Source organism: Quercus robur, chromosome 2 (assembly GCF_932294415.1).
Source record: "Quercus robur chromosome 2, dhQueRobu3.1, whole genome shotgun sequence".
NCBI lineage: Eukaryota > Viridiplantae > Streptophyta > Magnoliopsida > Fagales > Fagaceae > Quercus > Quercus robur.
The window spans coordinates 71701532-71718711 of NC_065535.1; the positions used below are offsets into that span (position 1 = coordinate 71701532).

The 17180-nt window shown below is 32.7% G+C and overlaps 2 protein-coding genes across 8 annotated transcripts; one reads left to right on the forward strand and one right to left on the reverse strand.

The window, feature by feature from the left end:
- Positions 1-855: 855 nt before the first annotated feature.
- Positions 856-10247, forward strand: LOC126714865 (disease resistance protein RUN1-like). 7 transcript variants are annotated; one of them, XR_007651692.1, is made up of 9 exons: positions 856-1069; positions 2008-2053; positions 3856-4380; positions 5211-6321; positions 6500-6766; positions 6862-7635; positions 7752-8761; positions 8920-9012; positions 9320-10247. XR_007651692.1 is itself a non-coding variant. In XM_050415259.1 (7 exons), exons 3-7 carry the CDS (start codon positions 3872-3874, stop codon positions 8460-8462), a joined length of 3372 nt encoding a protein of 1123 aa, XP_050271216.1. In that variant the 5' UTR covers positions 856-1069; positions 2008-2053; positions 3856-3871; the 3' UTR covers positions 8463-10247. The 7 variants fall into 7 exon arrangements, 2 of the variants coding, with proteins under 2 accessions (XP_050271216.1, XP_050271217.1); XR_007651690.1 differs by having other exon boundaries at positions 7752-9012; XR_007651693.1 differs by having other exon boundaries at positions 7752-9012; positions 9920-10247.
- A 2018-nt stretch (positions 10248-12265) lies between these two features.
- On the reverse strand, positions 12266-16932 carry LOC126714866 (uncharacterized). The gene is made up of 2 exons (XM_050415261.1): positions 16500-16932; positions 12266-13124 (listed from the first exon to the last, which is right to left on the reverse strand). The coding sequence occupies exon 2, from the start codon at positions 13092-13094 to the stop codon at positions 12513-12515; it is 582 nt and encodes a 193-aa protein (XP_050271218.1). The 5' UTR covers positions 13095-13124; positions 16500-16932; the 3' UTR covers positions 12266-12512.
- Between the last annotated feature and the right edge of the window lie 248 nt (positions 16933-17180).

Below are 17180 nucleotides of genomic sequence, written 5' to 3' on the forward strand. Positions count from 1 at the left end.
TGATGTCATCTATGCAAATGTATGTGTGAATTTCTTAATAAGCACAAGGAATAAAAAATAAAAATTACCAGATGATGTCACATTTGCATAAATAATAGCATTTTATTGGTTGAGAGGTTAGAGAGGACTACTTCAACAGTCCTCCTGGTGGACCTAATAATTTCTCCACCCCCACCTTTGCTGGCAGCCAAGTGACATGAGTTAAGAGATAAGTTTAATCTCCTCTAAAGGATAGTAACATGTCAGAGTAATTCTTTATCACCATACTATTTTGAATCCATTTGCTTCTTCTGTAACACCCTAATCTAATTGCATAATTAATTTTATGGGTTTATATGCTTGTTATTATCTTAATTACTTTAAGTGCATAAAGCTTTGATGTTGTGATATTATAGAAGATATATGCTCTTTTAATGTTGTAGAAAGGAGGTTGATGGGACCCGAGATTGTGCAGATTACAGTTGATAAAATTCGCTGATTCGAGAACGACTAAAGGCTACGTAGAGTAGGCAGAAAAGCCATGCTAATAAGAAACAACGAGACATTGAATTTGATGTGGGAGATCATGTAACACCCCAATCTAATTGCATAATTAATTTTATGGATTTATATGCTTGTTATTATCTTAATTACTTTAAGTGCATAAAACTTTGATATTGTGATATTATAGAAGATATATGCTCTTTTAATGTTGTAGAAAGAAGTTTTATTAAGGTAAGAATATATGTGCATAGTTGTTTTAATATTTGGGCCATTCTAGAATATAGAAATATGGGAGGGTGAAAAGTATAAATACTAAAAGTTGAAAAGGTGGGTCATAACCTTTTCTTTCCTTAGTAAGACACGTGCCCCCACAGTCTTTCTCCCTTATCTTGTCTTGGCTACACCAGAGAGTTCATCTCATGCTCTTCTTTCTCTATTCATTTTTCTTTGTTCTTATTTCTTTCTTCTTCCCTTATTCTTGCACGGCAGCACCATCTCACCAATAGCCCTCCCTCTCTCACCAAAACCATATATCTCTGTCTAAGAAGAAATTAAACTCTTACTAAAGTTTTAGCTTTAATTGTGGGTAAGTATATATGTTTATTTTCTATTATGGATATTTTAATGGTGTAATGGTTTGTTTTAGTTTCATTTCTTTGTTCTCTAATCTGATTGTTAAAAGTTGAATTTTGTGGTTTTGTGTTAGCTATTTGAAAGATTGAAGATATCATGGTCTTTTAGATGCCTATTCATGTATTCTAACATGTATAGTATAGGTATAAAAATACCCACATGAAGTGAAGGCCAATTGCTATTAGTTGAGGATTTTGTAAAAAAAAAAATGTTAAAGCTGTCACTATGACAAATTTGGTATTTACAAGAAGAAAATTTTGGATTAAATCATATTTTGTGAATTAGATGCTAGGAGTAGTTTTTATGAATTCTAAGACACACATGGTTGTAATGGAAGTGGTCTCATAGCATTTAGATTTATATAAAAATAATGGTTTAATTTCTAAGTTACATGAAATTCTGTCAGAACAGATTTGAGCATGTGGTATTGTATAATTTTTAATTAATCATGGTTTTATGCTTTGACTCTGAAATTGATATGGTATATACTAGACATCCAGGAGAGTGGTTCTATAAAGTTTCATGATGTTTGGATGTGTATGGACAACCCATTTGTATTTTACAAATGAGGCATATGCTACTAAAATGAGCAGTGAACAGCATATGATATCCCTGACTTTGTAGATTTAATTCTAAAGTTAGGGTGAATGTTTTGAGCTATAATTTAATTTTCTTATTATTTGGTATGTTTGAATCATAGATAAATTTTATGCCCTGGTTTTCTCTATGGTTTGGGTATATAATGTGTTTAATGAATGTATCATGTGCCTTAGGGAACCTTGTGTGATGGGAAGTAAGGATTTTCTTGAATTTGAGAGTTAGGTTGTGATTGATGTATAAATTTTTATATTAGGAAGAGTTGTTAGTAATAAATTTTGGTTTTTCATCTAGGTGACAAGAACAAGAACCCGTCATCGCATTCGTCACCTTCAAACATGTACGTAGCATAATTCACCTTTTAAGAATCCGTGCATCCAAGGAATTTAAAAATCTTTTCCATCTTAAAAACCCAACTTTCTGCTTCTATCAATTAGGATTACATAGAAGATCTAATTAACATTAAATAGATTACCTTGACAATAGTTTTTTTTATACAAGATAGAAAATTTACACTAGCCTAGTTTAAATATATATGTGTATAAAACTCTTCCTGGAGACTTGAACACCAGCCCTTACCCTCCAAACCCCCACAAACCCTTATATTTATGGAGTGTCCATTGCACCAATAGTTGACATTGAATTGTTTGTATCAAAATGGTCATGCATTAGGGAAGGTAGTGGCAATGAAATCTGGCAAATTGAGACTACACAGACCAGCATATTTTTTGATAATCTTTTGGGTTTTGTCAATTGCCAAAAGTTTAGTCCCTGAGAAGCTCCTTTCAACCTAAATTGATTTGAACCTCTTCATAGATATTTTCATTGCATCTTGGAAACTATTACACACAACATACACACATTTCAGTTTTTGAACTGAAATCATGACTTCAAAAATAAATTGTGTTAGGTTTGTGCACTAACAATTACATTTTTCTTAAAACAAAGTTTCTTTCCAAACTAATTTGGAGAGAAACTCTTCAAACTTCTCATATATTTCTTTTTCGGGTGTGAATTTTGAAAATTTAACCGTTGAATTTTATGTGTCTTATGTTCTTAACATGCATATCAAATTTCGTTCAAATCGGTTGTTATTTACTATTCGATTAATAAAATTCAATTTTTGAACTTAATAATTTACTTGCCACAAAAATTAAAAAAGATGGACACATAATGCAAAATTTGACTCTAATTGAAATACAATTTAGAATCGAATTGAATTTAGACTTTTCAATTTTTATACTCAATAATTCACTTGGCACAAAAATTAAAAATTAAATAGAACACATGATGCCTAATTGGACTCCAATTGAAATTCAATTTAGATTCTAATTTGATTTTCTCTTAACTTGGTTTTTAATATATATATATAGATTCCTTCAGAGGCAAAGAGAATAAAAAAAGATGCCCATTTGAGTGCAACTTATTATTATTATTATTATTAATTCTTCTTTTTTTTTTTACAAGATATTATTAATTCTTTTAAGTTTGGGTGGGAACTTAATATTCTCTTTATACTTTGGGTTGTCAATGCATATAGATATCCACGTCTTTATCAAGTTACAATTAAAAATAATAATAAATAAATACTTAGTAAGCAAAAAAGCCACGTCATCCTAAAAATTCAAGTAATAAAATCAGTCCTTAATTTTTTGTTTATTTTCTTTCATTTGGCAACCAACTTATAATAAAATAATTCAAGATCATATCAAAAATAGAAACCCATTAGCCTCCCACTTGAGAAATTGAATGGTTTAATTTTTTGCATTTCATGTTTGTTTGCTTGTGTGTAATTGTTGTGAGTTCCATCTTGGTATGATTGACATAAATTTGACAATTTGTGACATTTATTCTTGAAATCAGATCACATATTGTTATATATACATTTTCACTGTTCTCTGAAAAAAAAATGTAAAATGATTCTAAAAGTTTTTCATATGTCTTGAAATCAAGAAAAAGTCACACCCAGTATTTATTGAGTAAGGACTTAATCAATTTCCCAATCAAACGCAAAATTCGTCAATCTCCACACAAATTTCATGTCATTCGTGTCTTATAATTCCTATTTCATCACATCTTTGATCTTTCTTACCTTCGGCATTTTTTTTTTCTTTCTTTTTTTTTTTTTTTGTTAATCGTCAGTTAACAAATCATCCCGATGGCTATCGTGACCAATGAAAGAGCCTCTTCTTCTTTTTCTTCTTATTCGTCTTCCACTCACCGATGGAGCTATGATGTTTTTTTGAGTTTTCGAGGTGAAGATACCCGTTATGGTTTTACTGGCCATTTATATAAGGCTTTGTGTGACAAGGGTTTTAACACCTTCATGGATAATCACCTTCAAAGAGGAGAAGAAATTTCAGTGGAACTTCTCAAAGCCATTGAACTGTCGATGATTTCTATCATCGTATTTTCTGAAAACTATGCGTCTTCTACTTGGTGCATGAATGAACTTGTCAAGATTTTTGAGTGTAAGAATAATGGCCAGTTGGTGTTACCAATTTTTTATAAAGTGAATCCATCAGAGATACGTAAAATAAAGGGAAAGTTTGGGATAGACCTTGCTAAACATGAAGAAAAATTAAAAGATGATGTGGAGAAGGTTCAAAGGTGGAGGGCAACATTGACTAAAGCAGCTAATTTATCTGGATTTCTTTACCGTGATGGGTATGTATTTATTTATTTATTTGGTAATTGGGTATGTATTTAATTAATGACTACTTTGGTGTGTTTTTACTTTTTATGAGTTATAATTTATAAACTTCATATGGTTTTTACGTGACCACTAAATATCAAATTATGAAAGTTTTCTTCTTTGATCATATATTATTATATTCTACCTACTAAGGTGGTTAAGCCACAACGGTTCAATGATAGAAATAAAATAATTTCAATCAAATAATATTATTAATTATGATAAATATTTGTAATCTTTTATCCGTTATAAACTTATAACCTATACGAATCTTGTGCTAAATGGTTTTATAATCATAATAAATGGTAGAAAAGTAGAAGAATTTAAAGTTGGGTAATGTTAATTATCAATTAAATTTTTCTCCCATTTGATGTTAAGAAAATCTTTCTTAAATTTCTTAATCTCATTTTGTTTTCGTTAGGAAATGAGTTTTCAATAACTTTGTTTCCTCACCAAATTCTGATTTACTAAAAGCCTAAATCTAATTTTGTATTTATAAAAAAGGGAATGTGCTAAAATTAATCATAGCTCTCAATCCTTTGAATTACAAAGCCAATTAATTTAATTAACAATATGTTAATTGTAATGCACAAAACCAATCATATTTAATTAACATATTGAATTTGGTTCATCTTCATATATTTAATTATTCAATAGTTGGGAGTGGGGGATTCCAAGAATGAATGTTTTTGTTGGAAACACAAAGATATGTCAATTGAGTTACAAGGCTCTTGGCATCTTCATATTTATATTTACAATTAGTCCAACTCATTATATGTTTCTTATGCTTAATGCTTTGCAGCTGCAATGAATTCGAATTTGAATTTATCCAAAGAGTTATTAAAGAAATATCAAGTATGAAATCAAATCGCGTGCATTTATTTGTTGCTAAATATCCAATTGGAATAGATTTTCAAGTGGAGGCCATAAAATTGCTTTTAGATATGGATTCAGATGATGTTCGCATGATAGGAATTCATGGTCTTGGAGGAATAGGTAAGACTACAATTTCAAGAGCTGTTTATAATAAAATTGCTGATCTTTTTGAAGGAAGCTGTTTTCTAGAGAATGTTAGAGAAATGTCTAATATAAATGGTGGCATAATCCAACTACAAGAGACACTTCTCTCTAAGATCTTACGAGATAGATATTTGAAGGTGAACAGTGTATCTGAAGGAACTAGTTTGATAAAGGAAAGACTTCATTGTAAAAAAGTTCTTTTAATTCTAGATGATGTGGATACATCAAAAGAAATAGAAAATTTGCTTGGAGAATGTAATTGGTTTTCTTCAGGAAGTAGAGTCATTATAACAACAAGTGACAAACAAGTGCTAGCTACTCTTGGAAGAGATCATCAAATTTACAAGGTTGAAGAATTGAATCAACGTCAAGCTCTTGAACTTTTTAGTCTACATGCCTTCCAAACAAGTAAACCCAAAGATGATTATTCAAATCTTGCAAAGCAAATTATATGTTATGCCAATGGCCTCCCATTAGCTTTAAAAATAATGGGTTCTGATTTGTGTGGAAAAAGTATACCAGAATGGAAAAGTGCAATAGAAAAGTATAAAAACATTCCACATGAAGACATTGAAAAGATACTTAGAATAAGTTATGATGGATTGGGAAAAAACGAAAAGGATATTTTTCTCGATATTGCGTGCTTCTTCAAAGGATTCCACAAGGATGATGTTGTAAATATATTAGATAGTTGCAATCTATATCCAATTTATGGTATTGGAAAGCTTATCGATAAGTGTCTCATAACTGTTGATTCAATTGGTATTTTGCTTATGCATGACTTGCTACAAAAATTGGGTAGAGAAATTGTACAACAAGAATCAAAAGAACTTGAAAACCGTAGCAGAATATGGTGTTATAATGATGCTCATGAATTGCTAACCGGAAATATGGTATGCATTCTTTGCTTCACCTTTTTTTTCCAAATGTTTTTTTATTCATGAGATTTATCTCTTTTCAATATTGAACAAAATATAATTTTTACTATATATGTTTTGTTTAAAGTTTCAAAATCATTATACTTTTGTTGAATCTAATTATGAAGTGCAACTAATTCTTTGCCTTAAGCAGGGATCAAATAAAATTCGAGGTATTATGTTGCACTCACCTGAACCAATAAAGGTGTCATTGAAATCTAAAGTTTTCAAAAGGATGAAAAATCTCAAATATCTGATAGGTGATGTACACATTGATAAAGAACTTGATTATCTACCGCATAAGTTAAGGTTTCTTGAATGGAATGTATCTCCTCTTTCCTTATCCTCCAAATGTCTTCCTCCTCAACAACTTGTTGCACTCAAAATGTCTAGCTTTATAGTGGAGAATGTATTCAAGCAGGTATAACTATTACTAGTATTTATGAATTTTAATTTCTTTAATTGTTATTTTTAAATTTGCTGAAGAAATTTTTTTGTTTTTTTTTTTTTCTATAGGAGTTCCAGTACAAAAATTTGAAAAGTATCAGACTGAGTAGGTGTGATTCGATTACTAAAGTACCCGACTTGTGTGCCCCAAACTTAGAGACATTGGAAATTTTAGGGTGTATAAATTTAATTGAAGTTCATGAGTCCATTGGATTTCTTGATAAGCTTAAATTATGGAAAATTTTGGTTTGTCGAAAACTTGAAATTCTTCCAAGTAAGCTGGTGTTGAAATCTCTTGAGTATTTTTATCTTAGCTTGTGCATGAGTCTTAAGAAGTTCCCTGATATACACCCAGAAATGAAACGTTTAAAAGAATTAGTTTTGTTTTTTAATGATTTTAGAGAATTGCCTTCATCACTGGGGTATCTCTCTGGGCTTCGTACGTTAAGTTTTTGCCATTACCTTAAGGAGTTTCCAATTCGCAACAACAAATTGCAACTGCTTGAGGAAAAAGATACTCTTACTTCCAAATTGGGAATGGCCTTTACAAGACCTGGGTTTCTAAGCTTGACAAGTCTAGATCTTAGTCATGGAAATATAACTGAATTAGATTTTTGGATGCAACCCTATTGCTTCCCCGTATTGAGATCTATAAATCTAGCTGGAACTAGTATTGTTACCATCCCAGAAAGTATTATCAAATTTACTAGATTAGCACATCTTGACATAAAAAACTGCGAACGGCTTCGGGATATTCCAAGGCTTCCGCAATCTATAGAAACAGTCAATGCAGAGAATTGCAATTATCTGGATCCACAATCATCAATCAATTTATGGAAGCAGGTCTCTCTCTCTCTCTCTCTCTAAATTTAAGTTTTTAGTTACCTTTCCCGAATACATTATATTACTATGATATTTTCTTTTAACTTCAATTTCTTGTATTTGCTAAATTCAAGCAGTTTGGAGAAATTCTAGGGATTTTACCTGAAGCTGCAACAAGCAATAGTCTCCCCGAATTTGAATCAGAAATTGGGAGCTCTGGATCTGAATCTGAAATTGAGAGTGATATTGTCCTTGATGACTCCAAATCTGAATCTCAAATTCAGAGCTCTGGTTTTGAATTTAAATCTCAATTTGACTTCTATTTACCTTATCTTCTACTGCCAGGAAATGAGATTCCAAAGTGGTGCAAATTTAACCACCAGAGCGTTGGAAATTCCGTATCATTCTGGGTCGGTCCCAAATTTTCAAATTTGGATGTCTGTGTTGCTTTTCCGTATCATTCGTGGTTCGCCTATTTCAGTGACGATTTTTCAATTGGCATTTCCATTAATAATTGTGAAAAACAAATTATTTGTAGGGCTCATGTAACAAGTGATACTGATCATCTGTGGTTAATTTATGGGCAATTGAATATATCAAATCCATGTGAACAGAATCATATTGAGCTTGAGGTTACAGGTTCAAAAAACTCAAGATCCGATTACACAAATTGCTTGAGGTTCCATGTAGAATGCATCTGTTGTCCTCCAAGACCCGATATTCCTCTCATCCCCATGGCTCCTATTCTGCCACATGTGTGGGATCAATGGGCTTTTAACAATGTAGATGAAGATTCAAGGCTTTCAATGGAAACAACCGCATTAATGGGTTTGAAGGCTGTGATTTAAGTTTGCTGCCACCCGGCTATCCCGTGGGATACGATTACACTAGGCAGATTTCTTTGCCATCCGTGGCTTCTAATGGATACCAATTACACTTTGGGTTCATCTTCAATTGGCCATGCCTTTGTAAACGATGAATTGGCCTTGAACCTGTATCCACCGTCGAAATGGGAACATGTCTTTCAAACTTGGGAGAAATGTGACTCCATCCGAGAACAACCTTTAAATTTAGAACTGGAAATCAAGTTCTGAAGATTGGCATAACAAATTAACTGTCTTCTCTCTTTCAACAATATTCTTCACTGGTAATGTTAGTTATCATCGGATAAAATTTCATTTCTAGATGGTCATTTCAAAATTTGGCACCTCAGCTTACTTTCCTCTAGGGCCTTGATTATAGATATGCTTTACTGAGTTAATGACTAGAATTCTTTTAAATGCCTTTTACTTGTGTCACTTACAGGATATTCCTTCATTAACAAATGAAGCTGTGAAAGGGCACCCTGGTGTGTCTTATGACATTACTGCACCTCTTGGTCTGCATAATCTACTAGTGGTATAAAATTTTATCCTTTACCTTCTATTGGGCCAAAATCTGAATAACTGTCTCTTAAGCTTTGCCAAAAATTTAAATTGTGCTCGACTTTATGATTGGGCTATGTGCTCTGATTTCTTTCTTACCCAAAAAAAAAAAAGTTTTTCCCTTTCTTCATAAGCAATACTTTCATATAATACTCTTGATTTCATAAATTAAAACTAGCACCCTTGTGGGGCCAATCTGGTGGATACCTTGCTTGAAGTTTTTGGTAGTATTTAGATAGACAGGCTTATATGTCCTTAACTTAGATGGTTTAATATTGCAGGATGTTGTTAATGATAGGATATTCCTTTATTAACTGCTGAAGCTGTGAAAGGGCACCCTATGTGTCTTATGACATTATTGCACTTCTTATTGTTTTGATGAACAAAAAATGGGTAGGGGGCAACTTGAGTTGGTGTCTTCTACCTGGGCGTAACCATAGTGGTACCCTACCCACTAGGCCAGGGCCTGCAGAAACAGGGGATCCAGATGAGTCATAACTATGCACCTCTTGGCCTGCAAAATTTACTTGTTGTATAAAATTTTATCATTTACTTTCTATTGGGCCAAAATTTGAATAATTCTCTTATGCTTTGCCAAGAGTTTAAATTGTGCTCGACTTTATGATTGGCTATGTGCTCTGATTTCTTTCTTACCTATAAAAAAAATGTTTTTCCCTTTCTTCATGAGCATTACTTTTACATAATACTCTTGATTTCATAAATTAAAACTGGCACCCTTGTGGGGCCAATCTGGTGGATACCTTGCTTGGAGTTTTTGGTAATATTTGGATAGAGAGGCTTATATGTCCTTAACTTAGATGGTTTAATATTGCTGGATGTTGTTAATGATAGGATCAAACATTGTTTATGCCATGTAGTAGGAGATCGGATGAGTTTGCAGCTTGTGCATGCTTTATTAATTTAGAAATTGTTGAGCATATTGTGGAAATCTTTTTTAGTAAGAGGCTACTTCAATGTGAAATCTTATGGAAGCGTCTTACAATTGGATATATATGGCTTATGCAATTGTGTTGTAGCCATGATTTCAAAGGAAGCACTACTATTTGGAGAGATAAGGTAAATGGAAGCTTTTATTATTAGCTTACGTTGTACTAGCAATTAAGAGTTACATTATAGACTAATCAAAGTATACAATTTTGTACACTTTTTGCAAATATTAAGACTTTTTGTGTTGGAGACTTTTTGTTATTGTTATGATATTGTTTTGTTATACATTTTGAATTGCTAAAAAGTAGTTTGATTTTATGTGATAAATTTAATTGTAATTTCATGTATATTTATATTAATGAAATAAGTTTTATGAAAAAAATTGTAACAAGCGTGGAAGGATTTTTAAAATTTATTTTTTGACAATAGAATTTAGGAAACATGAAGACATCTTTGGCATTTTCCACATTATGGCATGGGTCATAGGAGGGGCTGCCTTTTGGGCTCATGGCTGTTTAATAGTATAGGCAGGCTTTTTACAAGTATGGGCCGGTTTTTAGAGTAAAGTTCAGGTCGGTTTTAATAAGTTCCACACACCTTTATGTTGCAATTGTACTGCTAGCCCGTTGCTAGTAGTAGTATTTGTCATTATGGATCCACATGTAAAAGTTTTTTTTTTTTTTTGGACTGAAAAGGTTGGATCCACATGTAAAAGTTGAAAAAGCCTAAGGCTTAAGGGTTTTTATTTTTTTTATTTGTCATTATTATTATTATTATTATTATTATTATTATTATTATTATTATTTTCCTTGTGTTTGCTTGAAAACAAAATGGTTCTTGAGTTACAATACTCTTAGCGGTAACAAATGGATTTAGGGCCTGTTTGGTAGAGTAGTTTGAGTAATGTTATTTGTATTTTTTAGAAATATGTGTGGGTAAAAAAATGTGTGGAAATACATGTAATGTTGTTTAAAAACTGAAAACATATTATTAAAATGCTCTACCAAACGGGCCATTAATTTAAGAAATTCATCTTTTATAAAAATTATATTTTCCCGAGATGGTAGACAATGAGATAACATTCTTCTTTATATATATATATATATATATATATATATATTTGCTAGGTAATTGGTTATTGGGGAGACTCGAACCCCCAAGTTAGCGGTTTCATGGTAAACCGGGTACCACTTGGGCCACAAGGCTTGGTGGTCTTCTTTTTATATTATTATAAATTCATCTCAAACGTATAATTATCTGTATATCAAAAGGAGCCCTTCTTTATTAAATGAGGAGAAATAACTTGCAATTTGTCATGATTTAATTTTAAACAACTAACTAGGGTTTTCCTTCTCTTTTTTTTTTTTTTTGGGGGGGGGGGGGGGGTGGGGAATAGCATTTCTTCTCAACCTATATTCCATAAACTAAATTAACTCCCCATTTTTTGAGAAAAAGCTTCTCCCAAAAATATAAATATATATATATATATATTTTTTTTTTTTTGAGAAAAAAAAAATTATCTCTATTGGTCTTAAGGTAGAGGGTCATTTCATTCTTCAAATTTAATTTTATGAAATTGAAAATGTACGTGGTAGTATCATCATGTTATTCAAATTTTGCCCCTTTAGATAATTAAGGAACTAATGTGTGGCACTATATTCATATTTAAATTTGTTAACCATCAAATCCCTATCCTGAAATAGACTCACAAACAAATGGAATAGGATCCTGAAAAACTAGACCACCAGGCCCCCACAAAAGAAAGAAAAAGAAAATAAATAGAGGCTTAAAACAAGTTCATCTACTCCCTTGGCGGCATGCTGCCTCCTGTAACTTCAATTATTCATATTTGGCTATGATGTATTGTCTCTTTGCATTTGTAATCTTTCCTTTTTTGGATAGTGCAGATATCTTGCCTCTTTAAACGTGTGAAAAAAAACACACACACACAATATATGAAATGAGTAAACAAGTTGTGGTTGAACTCATAAACTTGTCTTCGTGGATACTACCTAATAAGCTAAATACCTATATGACATATAGCTCGAAAGTTAATTTATACCGAGAAAGGTTTTATTTTCTGCTAAATGATTATCAGCATTATTATACTCCAAATTTGGTAAATCAAGGAGGAAAATAGTAGGAATATCTGGGTTTTCATATTTGAAAGAACCAATTAACTACCTACCAAACTAGAACTTGAATGTTTATAACAAATTGAAAATAAATCTTAAAATAAGAAAAAATAAATCGCAATATAATTCACAAAGAGACCTATCTTCAAAAGAAAAATGGCTTGTAAATTTTATAAGCTAAATCCTTGCAGAATCATAGAAAAGCACCTCATTTTGCTCAGCAAATTAAACTAAGCCAACCTCAGTGAGACCTATATATCTATACCCCACAGCATAAGGGTTAATAGTTAATACTTCAAGACTAGTAATTACTTATAAAAGAAAAAAAAAAAAAAAAAAATCAAAGACTACTAAATAGTAAAAACAATTGTGTTTGCTAACTTTTTCTTCCCTAATTTCCCTTACCCAGAGATTGAATTCCAGTGAAGGAAACCCTCCCAAAACCCAAATGACCAACCTGATACAACTCTAGCCAAACTCTCTCAGCTTCAAACCTTGCACTACCGCTTTCCATTCCCTCTTCTTCACAAAACCCAGATGCAATATCAGGCAATATATCTTCCTCAACTCTCTTCCTTCTCACATTCCCAATATCTCTCTCCACCACCACACATCCACTACTTTCACTCCTCTTGCTGCATTTCCTCTTCGTTTCCAGCCTGCTTTGACTCTGACCCTTCTTCTTTTTCTTGAACCCCAGCCACAATCTCCTCCCAACCATCCACGGAACTTTCACAAATGCAAGAGCAAGAAAGTTCACCACCGCACATGGACAACAACAGAGGGCTACACAGTCAGCTATCAATCCAGCAGTGCATGCTTTGCAGTGCTTGCCAGAGCACTCGATCTGATCTCCTCCTGCACCATCTTCAACGACGCTGTACCGGCTCTTCCTACTACTGGTTGGTTCAACTCTTGAAGCCTCTAAGTGGGTCCCATTTTTACGTGAAACTCGAGGTGGGTTCTCCTCCATTTGATTTCTCTGATTTGATCAAGTTCAACCCTGCAAAAGATATTGATGAAAGAGAGAGAGATTTCAAACACTTTTTCCCCTTCCCCTCTTTAACATTTCTTTCATTCTCTCTGTATCTTAGCACTATAAAGATTTCCTTGTAGGCTTTGTTTGTCATACATACGTATTGGGGCGTTGAAATGTTTCTTCATGCATTTTTATCCGAGTAAATTTCTAAAAGGGTAAAAGTAAAACGTAGAAGAGTTAGTGTAATTATTGTGTGTGAGAGAGAGAGATATAGCCACGCGCCTTTGGGGGAGAGTGCTTAACACGACTGGGACTTTGGTCTCTTTGGCTTTGTTTGGGGCACAAAGTACCTTGTTTGGGTACTTGTAGCTGAGTGTTATAAAATTACCTTAATTTTTGGTCTGGGATAGAGTGATTGACCCTTGAAACCAAGGACAAGGGCACAAAGTATTCACACTCTCTATTAAAGACGCGCGGAAATGCATCTTTTGCTTCAATTTTTGGGATATTACCTAAACATAGCAGTTTTTGGCAGATAAAACAACCAATAAGAATGTTGTGATGAGATGAATGCCCTTGTGAAGTTGTGTAAACCAGTGAATGAAAAAAGCTATAGCTGTCAGCTCTAACTCTAATGATGGTTGCCAATAACTCATGGAAGTGATTGGGTTCAAACTTCAAACCCAACAACTGTGTTTGTGATGGGGGGTGGGAATTTCTTTTTAATAAATGTGGTGAAATCTTGTGGTTAATTTTAATAAAAAGATATTAGTAGTAACATTATGTTTGGACAATCTTTTCAGGAAACTTGATGAATTGTGATGGGTAGGAATATAGACCTATCATTTTCATTATACTTTCATTCACCATCATTGTTTGCCAATTCAATATAAGTTTGTGGAAAAAGTTAATGTAATTATTTGTGTAACAAGTTGGAGTGGTGCACAAATGCACAATGGTAAAATAGATTGATGCAGAAGATGTATGTGATGCTGTCACAAGGGGGATAACATATTTTTCCTTGAATAAAAAAGGTGAGATTGATAATGGAATGTGACTGAGACGAGACACATAATGCAGAGGCCTAATTCATGAAAAACTTTTTCCCTCATTATATTTTTGTAAATAGAATGATCATTTCATGTCTCATGCCTAATTTAGCTTTGCAACAATAATTGGCCTGTCCTTATGTACAGGCTCTTCATCTTCAGCATTCCATTGTCAAAGAATAACATCAGCTTTTTATGGAAGATAATTACTAACCCCAACTCTTTACAGTCTGGCCCTAGTTGTCTCCTTCATTGTCAATATTCAAACTGGTTCTTGGAAAATCTTATCCACCCCTACCCCACCTTTCCCGGCCCCACGCAAAAATAGTTTTCAGGACATAAATAAGACAATGAAGTGAATTAATTACACTTGTTACTACAATTATTATCTCATACTGTTTCATTATTATGATTTACTAGTGTTCAATGTTCATTAATAGCAAGTTAATTATCAAATATTATATTTAATGCTCTTTCTTAGTATGAAATATAATTTTATATGAATTCAAGGTTGTTCTTATCTCAGCTTTTCCTGTAACTTAATTTTTTGTGAGTGAACATTTTATTCCTCCTGAAATATAAGTATATATATATATATATATATATATATCTCTTTTTGTTGTGATTGTGAGAGTGAAATTAAAGGACACCCGTGTAGTATGACAAAGAAAAAGGCAGGATACTAATCAATTTCCTATTTTTTGAAACATCATGAGCTCTGGTTCAGGGAAAAAAAATTAAAAAACATCATGAAAATGTATTGTCAAAATCAAAGTCACTTTTACGAGACTATAGTCAGTGTTGAAATACCCTCAGCCTATAATTTTCGAGTCCAGAATACGGCTGTTATTTCCAACTAAAAATCATATAAGTAATAGAACACCTATTTTCGTAAATTGGATAGATTAACTGCAAGGCCATTGGGCCTTATGGTTAAAAGTTTCAGACAGGAAGTGATGGTGGTTGTACAGTGCCAAAGATTAGCCCAACAACATAGCCCGTGAATGTGATGAAAGAGCGATCTAAAAGAAAACAATGAACCATGCAGTAGAGGACCCACAAAAGAAAGTTAATTAATACATGCAATAGGACAAACAACAAGTAATTGTATTTTTTAATCACAAACAACATTGTTGATAAAATAATTTTTTTGTTTCCAAGAGCAAGTTTGACTAGTATTTATTGAAAATTCAATTGTACTTGCCATGCATAGTAGGAAACAAAATTATTAATTTAAAGCATTTGTCAGGTACGATGATGCTTATGCCAAACCCAATACTATTTTCCATTTTGTGATTTAAAAATTTTAAGATTAATTATAAATCTTCAACAAATTAATCAGTTCAGGTCGGTCACATTCAAAAATATCTCAACGCGTATCTGTTGTGGATTTAATTTGCAAACTATCAACTTAAAATTTTCCTTGTGAAATAAAAAATAGAAAATATAGTTCAAAGCAAAGTTAGAGTTGGTAAACAGTATATACTGTACAACAAACCCACCCCTCCATGTGCTAGCTTCTTGTTTTATATTACTGTTATCATTATTACTTAGCGTGCTAGTTGATATTCTCTATTATCTATATTTGTCAACTATATAAATTTCATTTATGTGGCTCCACAGTTGGAATGATGTGGTGCTTATGTCAACAAACTATTCTGCTCCAGTGAACCTTACTACGCTGGCATGAACATTTTCCTAAATGAACCATTTTCTTAATTCTATTATTTCAACCATACATTTAGATATTCTTCATCTAAGGATAGTCTTGAGTTTGTGAAAATTTTGGTTGATCTTAATTGGTGACTTTGTATTCCAATATTGTGACTATACCTAGAATCACCTAGCATGCATTTAATTAACTTAACGTGAATCCAAATCAAAGGTTTCCAATTGAAATTTCACTTGCAGTGCATACATGATGACTCGATGAGTATCATTAAGAAAATGAACTGAAAAAGAGGCAGAACCCAGCTCAGTAATTGCAGGATTCTGAGTATGTTGAAATGATTGTGACAATTTTAGTCTTTACTAAAGGAAATATTGAGAATATTTCACTTTGAAGGAGCTGAAAGTGAACACTTTAAAGCACTGGCTAATGCATCAATGGACAATGGTGGTGGTAAGATCTAGTATAGAACTTACTTTTAGACAATACAAACAGTTCTAGCATGAAAATGGATATTGTATATACTGTATATTCATCCAAAAAAAGCACATGAACTACCTGACCATTGTAGACAAATATTCGAAGCAGAAACGAAGTTGCGTGTAAATGTGAATGTGTATTCATATAAAAAAAGAATGTGGGTTATGATTCTTATGAATATGTAACGAAGAAAATACTAACCTTGGCACAAGAAGGTACTGTTGAGAATCCAATGTAGCTGCTCACTGCGTCTTGAAGATATTGGTATTTGCCAAATGATTCAACTTCAATGTTGATTTTGGAGGTAAAACTCTTGAGTCTCAGCTGTGTGAGAAAACAAACACAACTGCGATCTGATCTGGAGTACCTAGATGGTTTAAACTCTTGTTTATCTAGCATTTCTGCAATCAGAATCTGTCTGTCTCTGTCTCTCTCTCTCTCTGTCTCTCTCTCTCTCTCTGCCTTTTATTAATCTATTTTAGTTACTGTTACTTCTAAACCTTTCTTAATACTAAAACTAAAAGCAAAACATTTTCTTATAAGATACTCTGGAGGAGTCAGAATATAAAAACTCTATGCATAGTATATGTGTGTACGTCTGTGTGTGATTCTCCGAGAGAGAGAGAGCTATGAGATGCGAATTGGTTTGATGAGTACCGATGACAGGGAATATAGGGAACTGTTCCTCTTCTACCTAGCTCTTTTTCCACTTCTTCCTGCAGTTTGATTTTTTTTTTTTTAACTTTTTATGAGTCATGCACGTGCAGCCACATTCATCTTCGTCTAAACTAATAGGAAATACAGAAATTGACTAGGACAATGTGGTCATGGGGTCTCCACCAGGGCCTGTCAGGAATTAATACTAAAACTAACTAATACAGC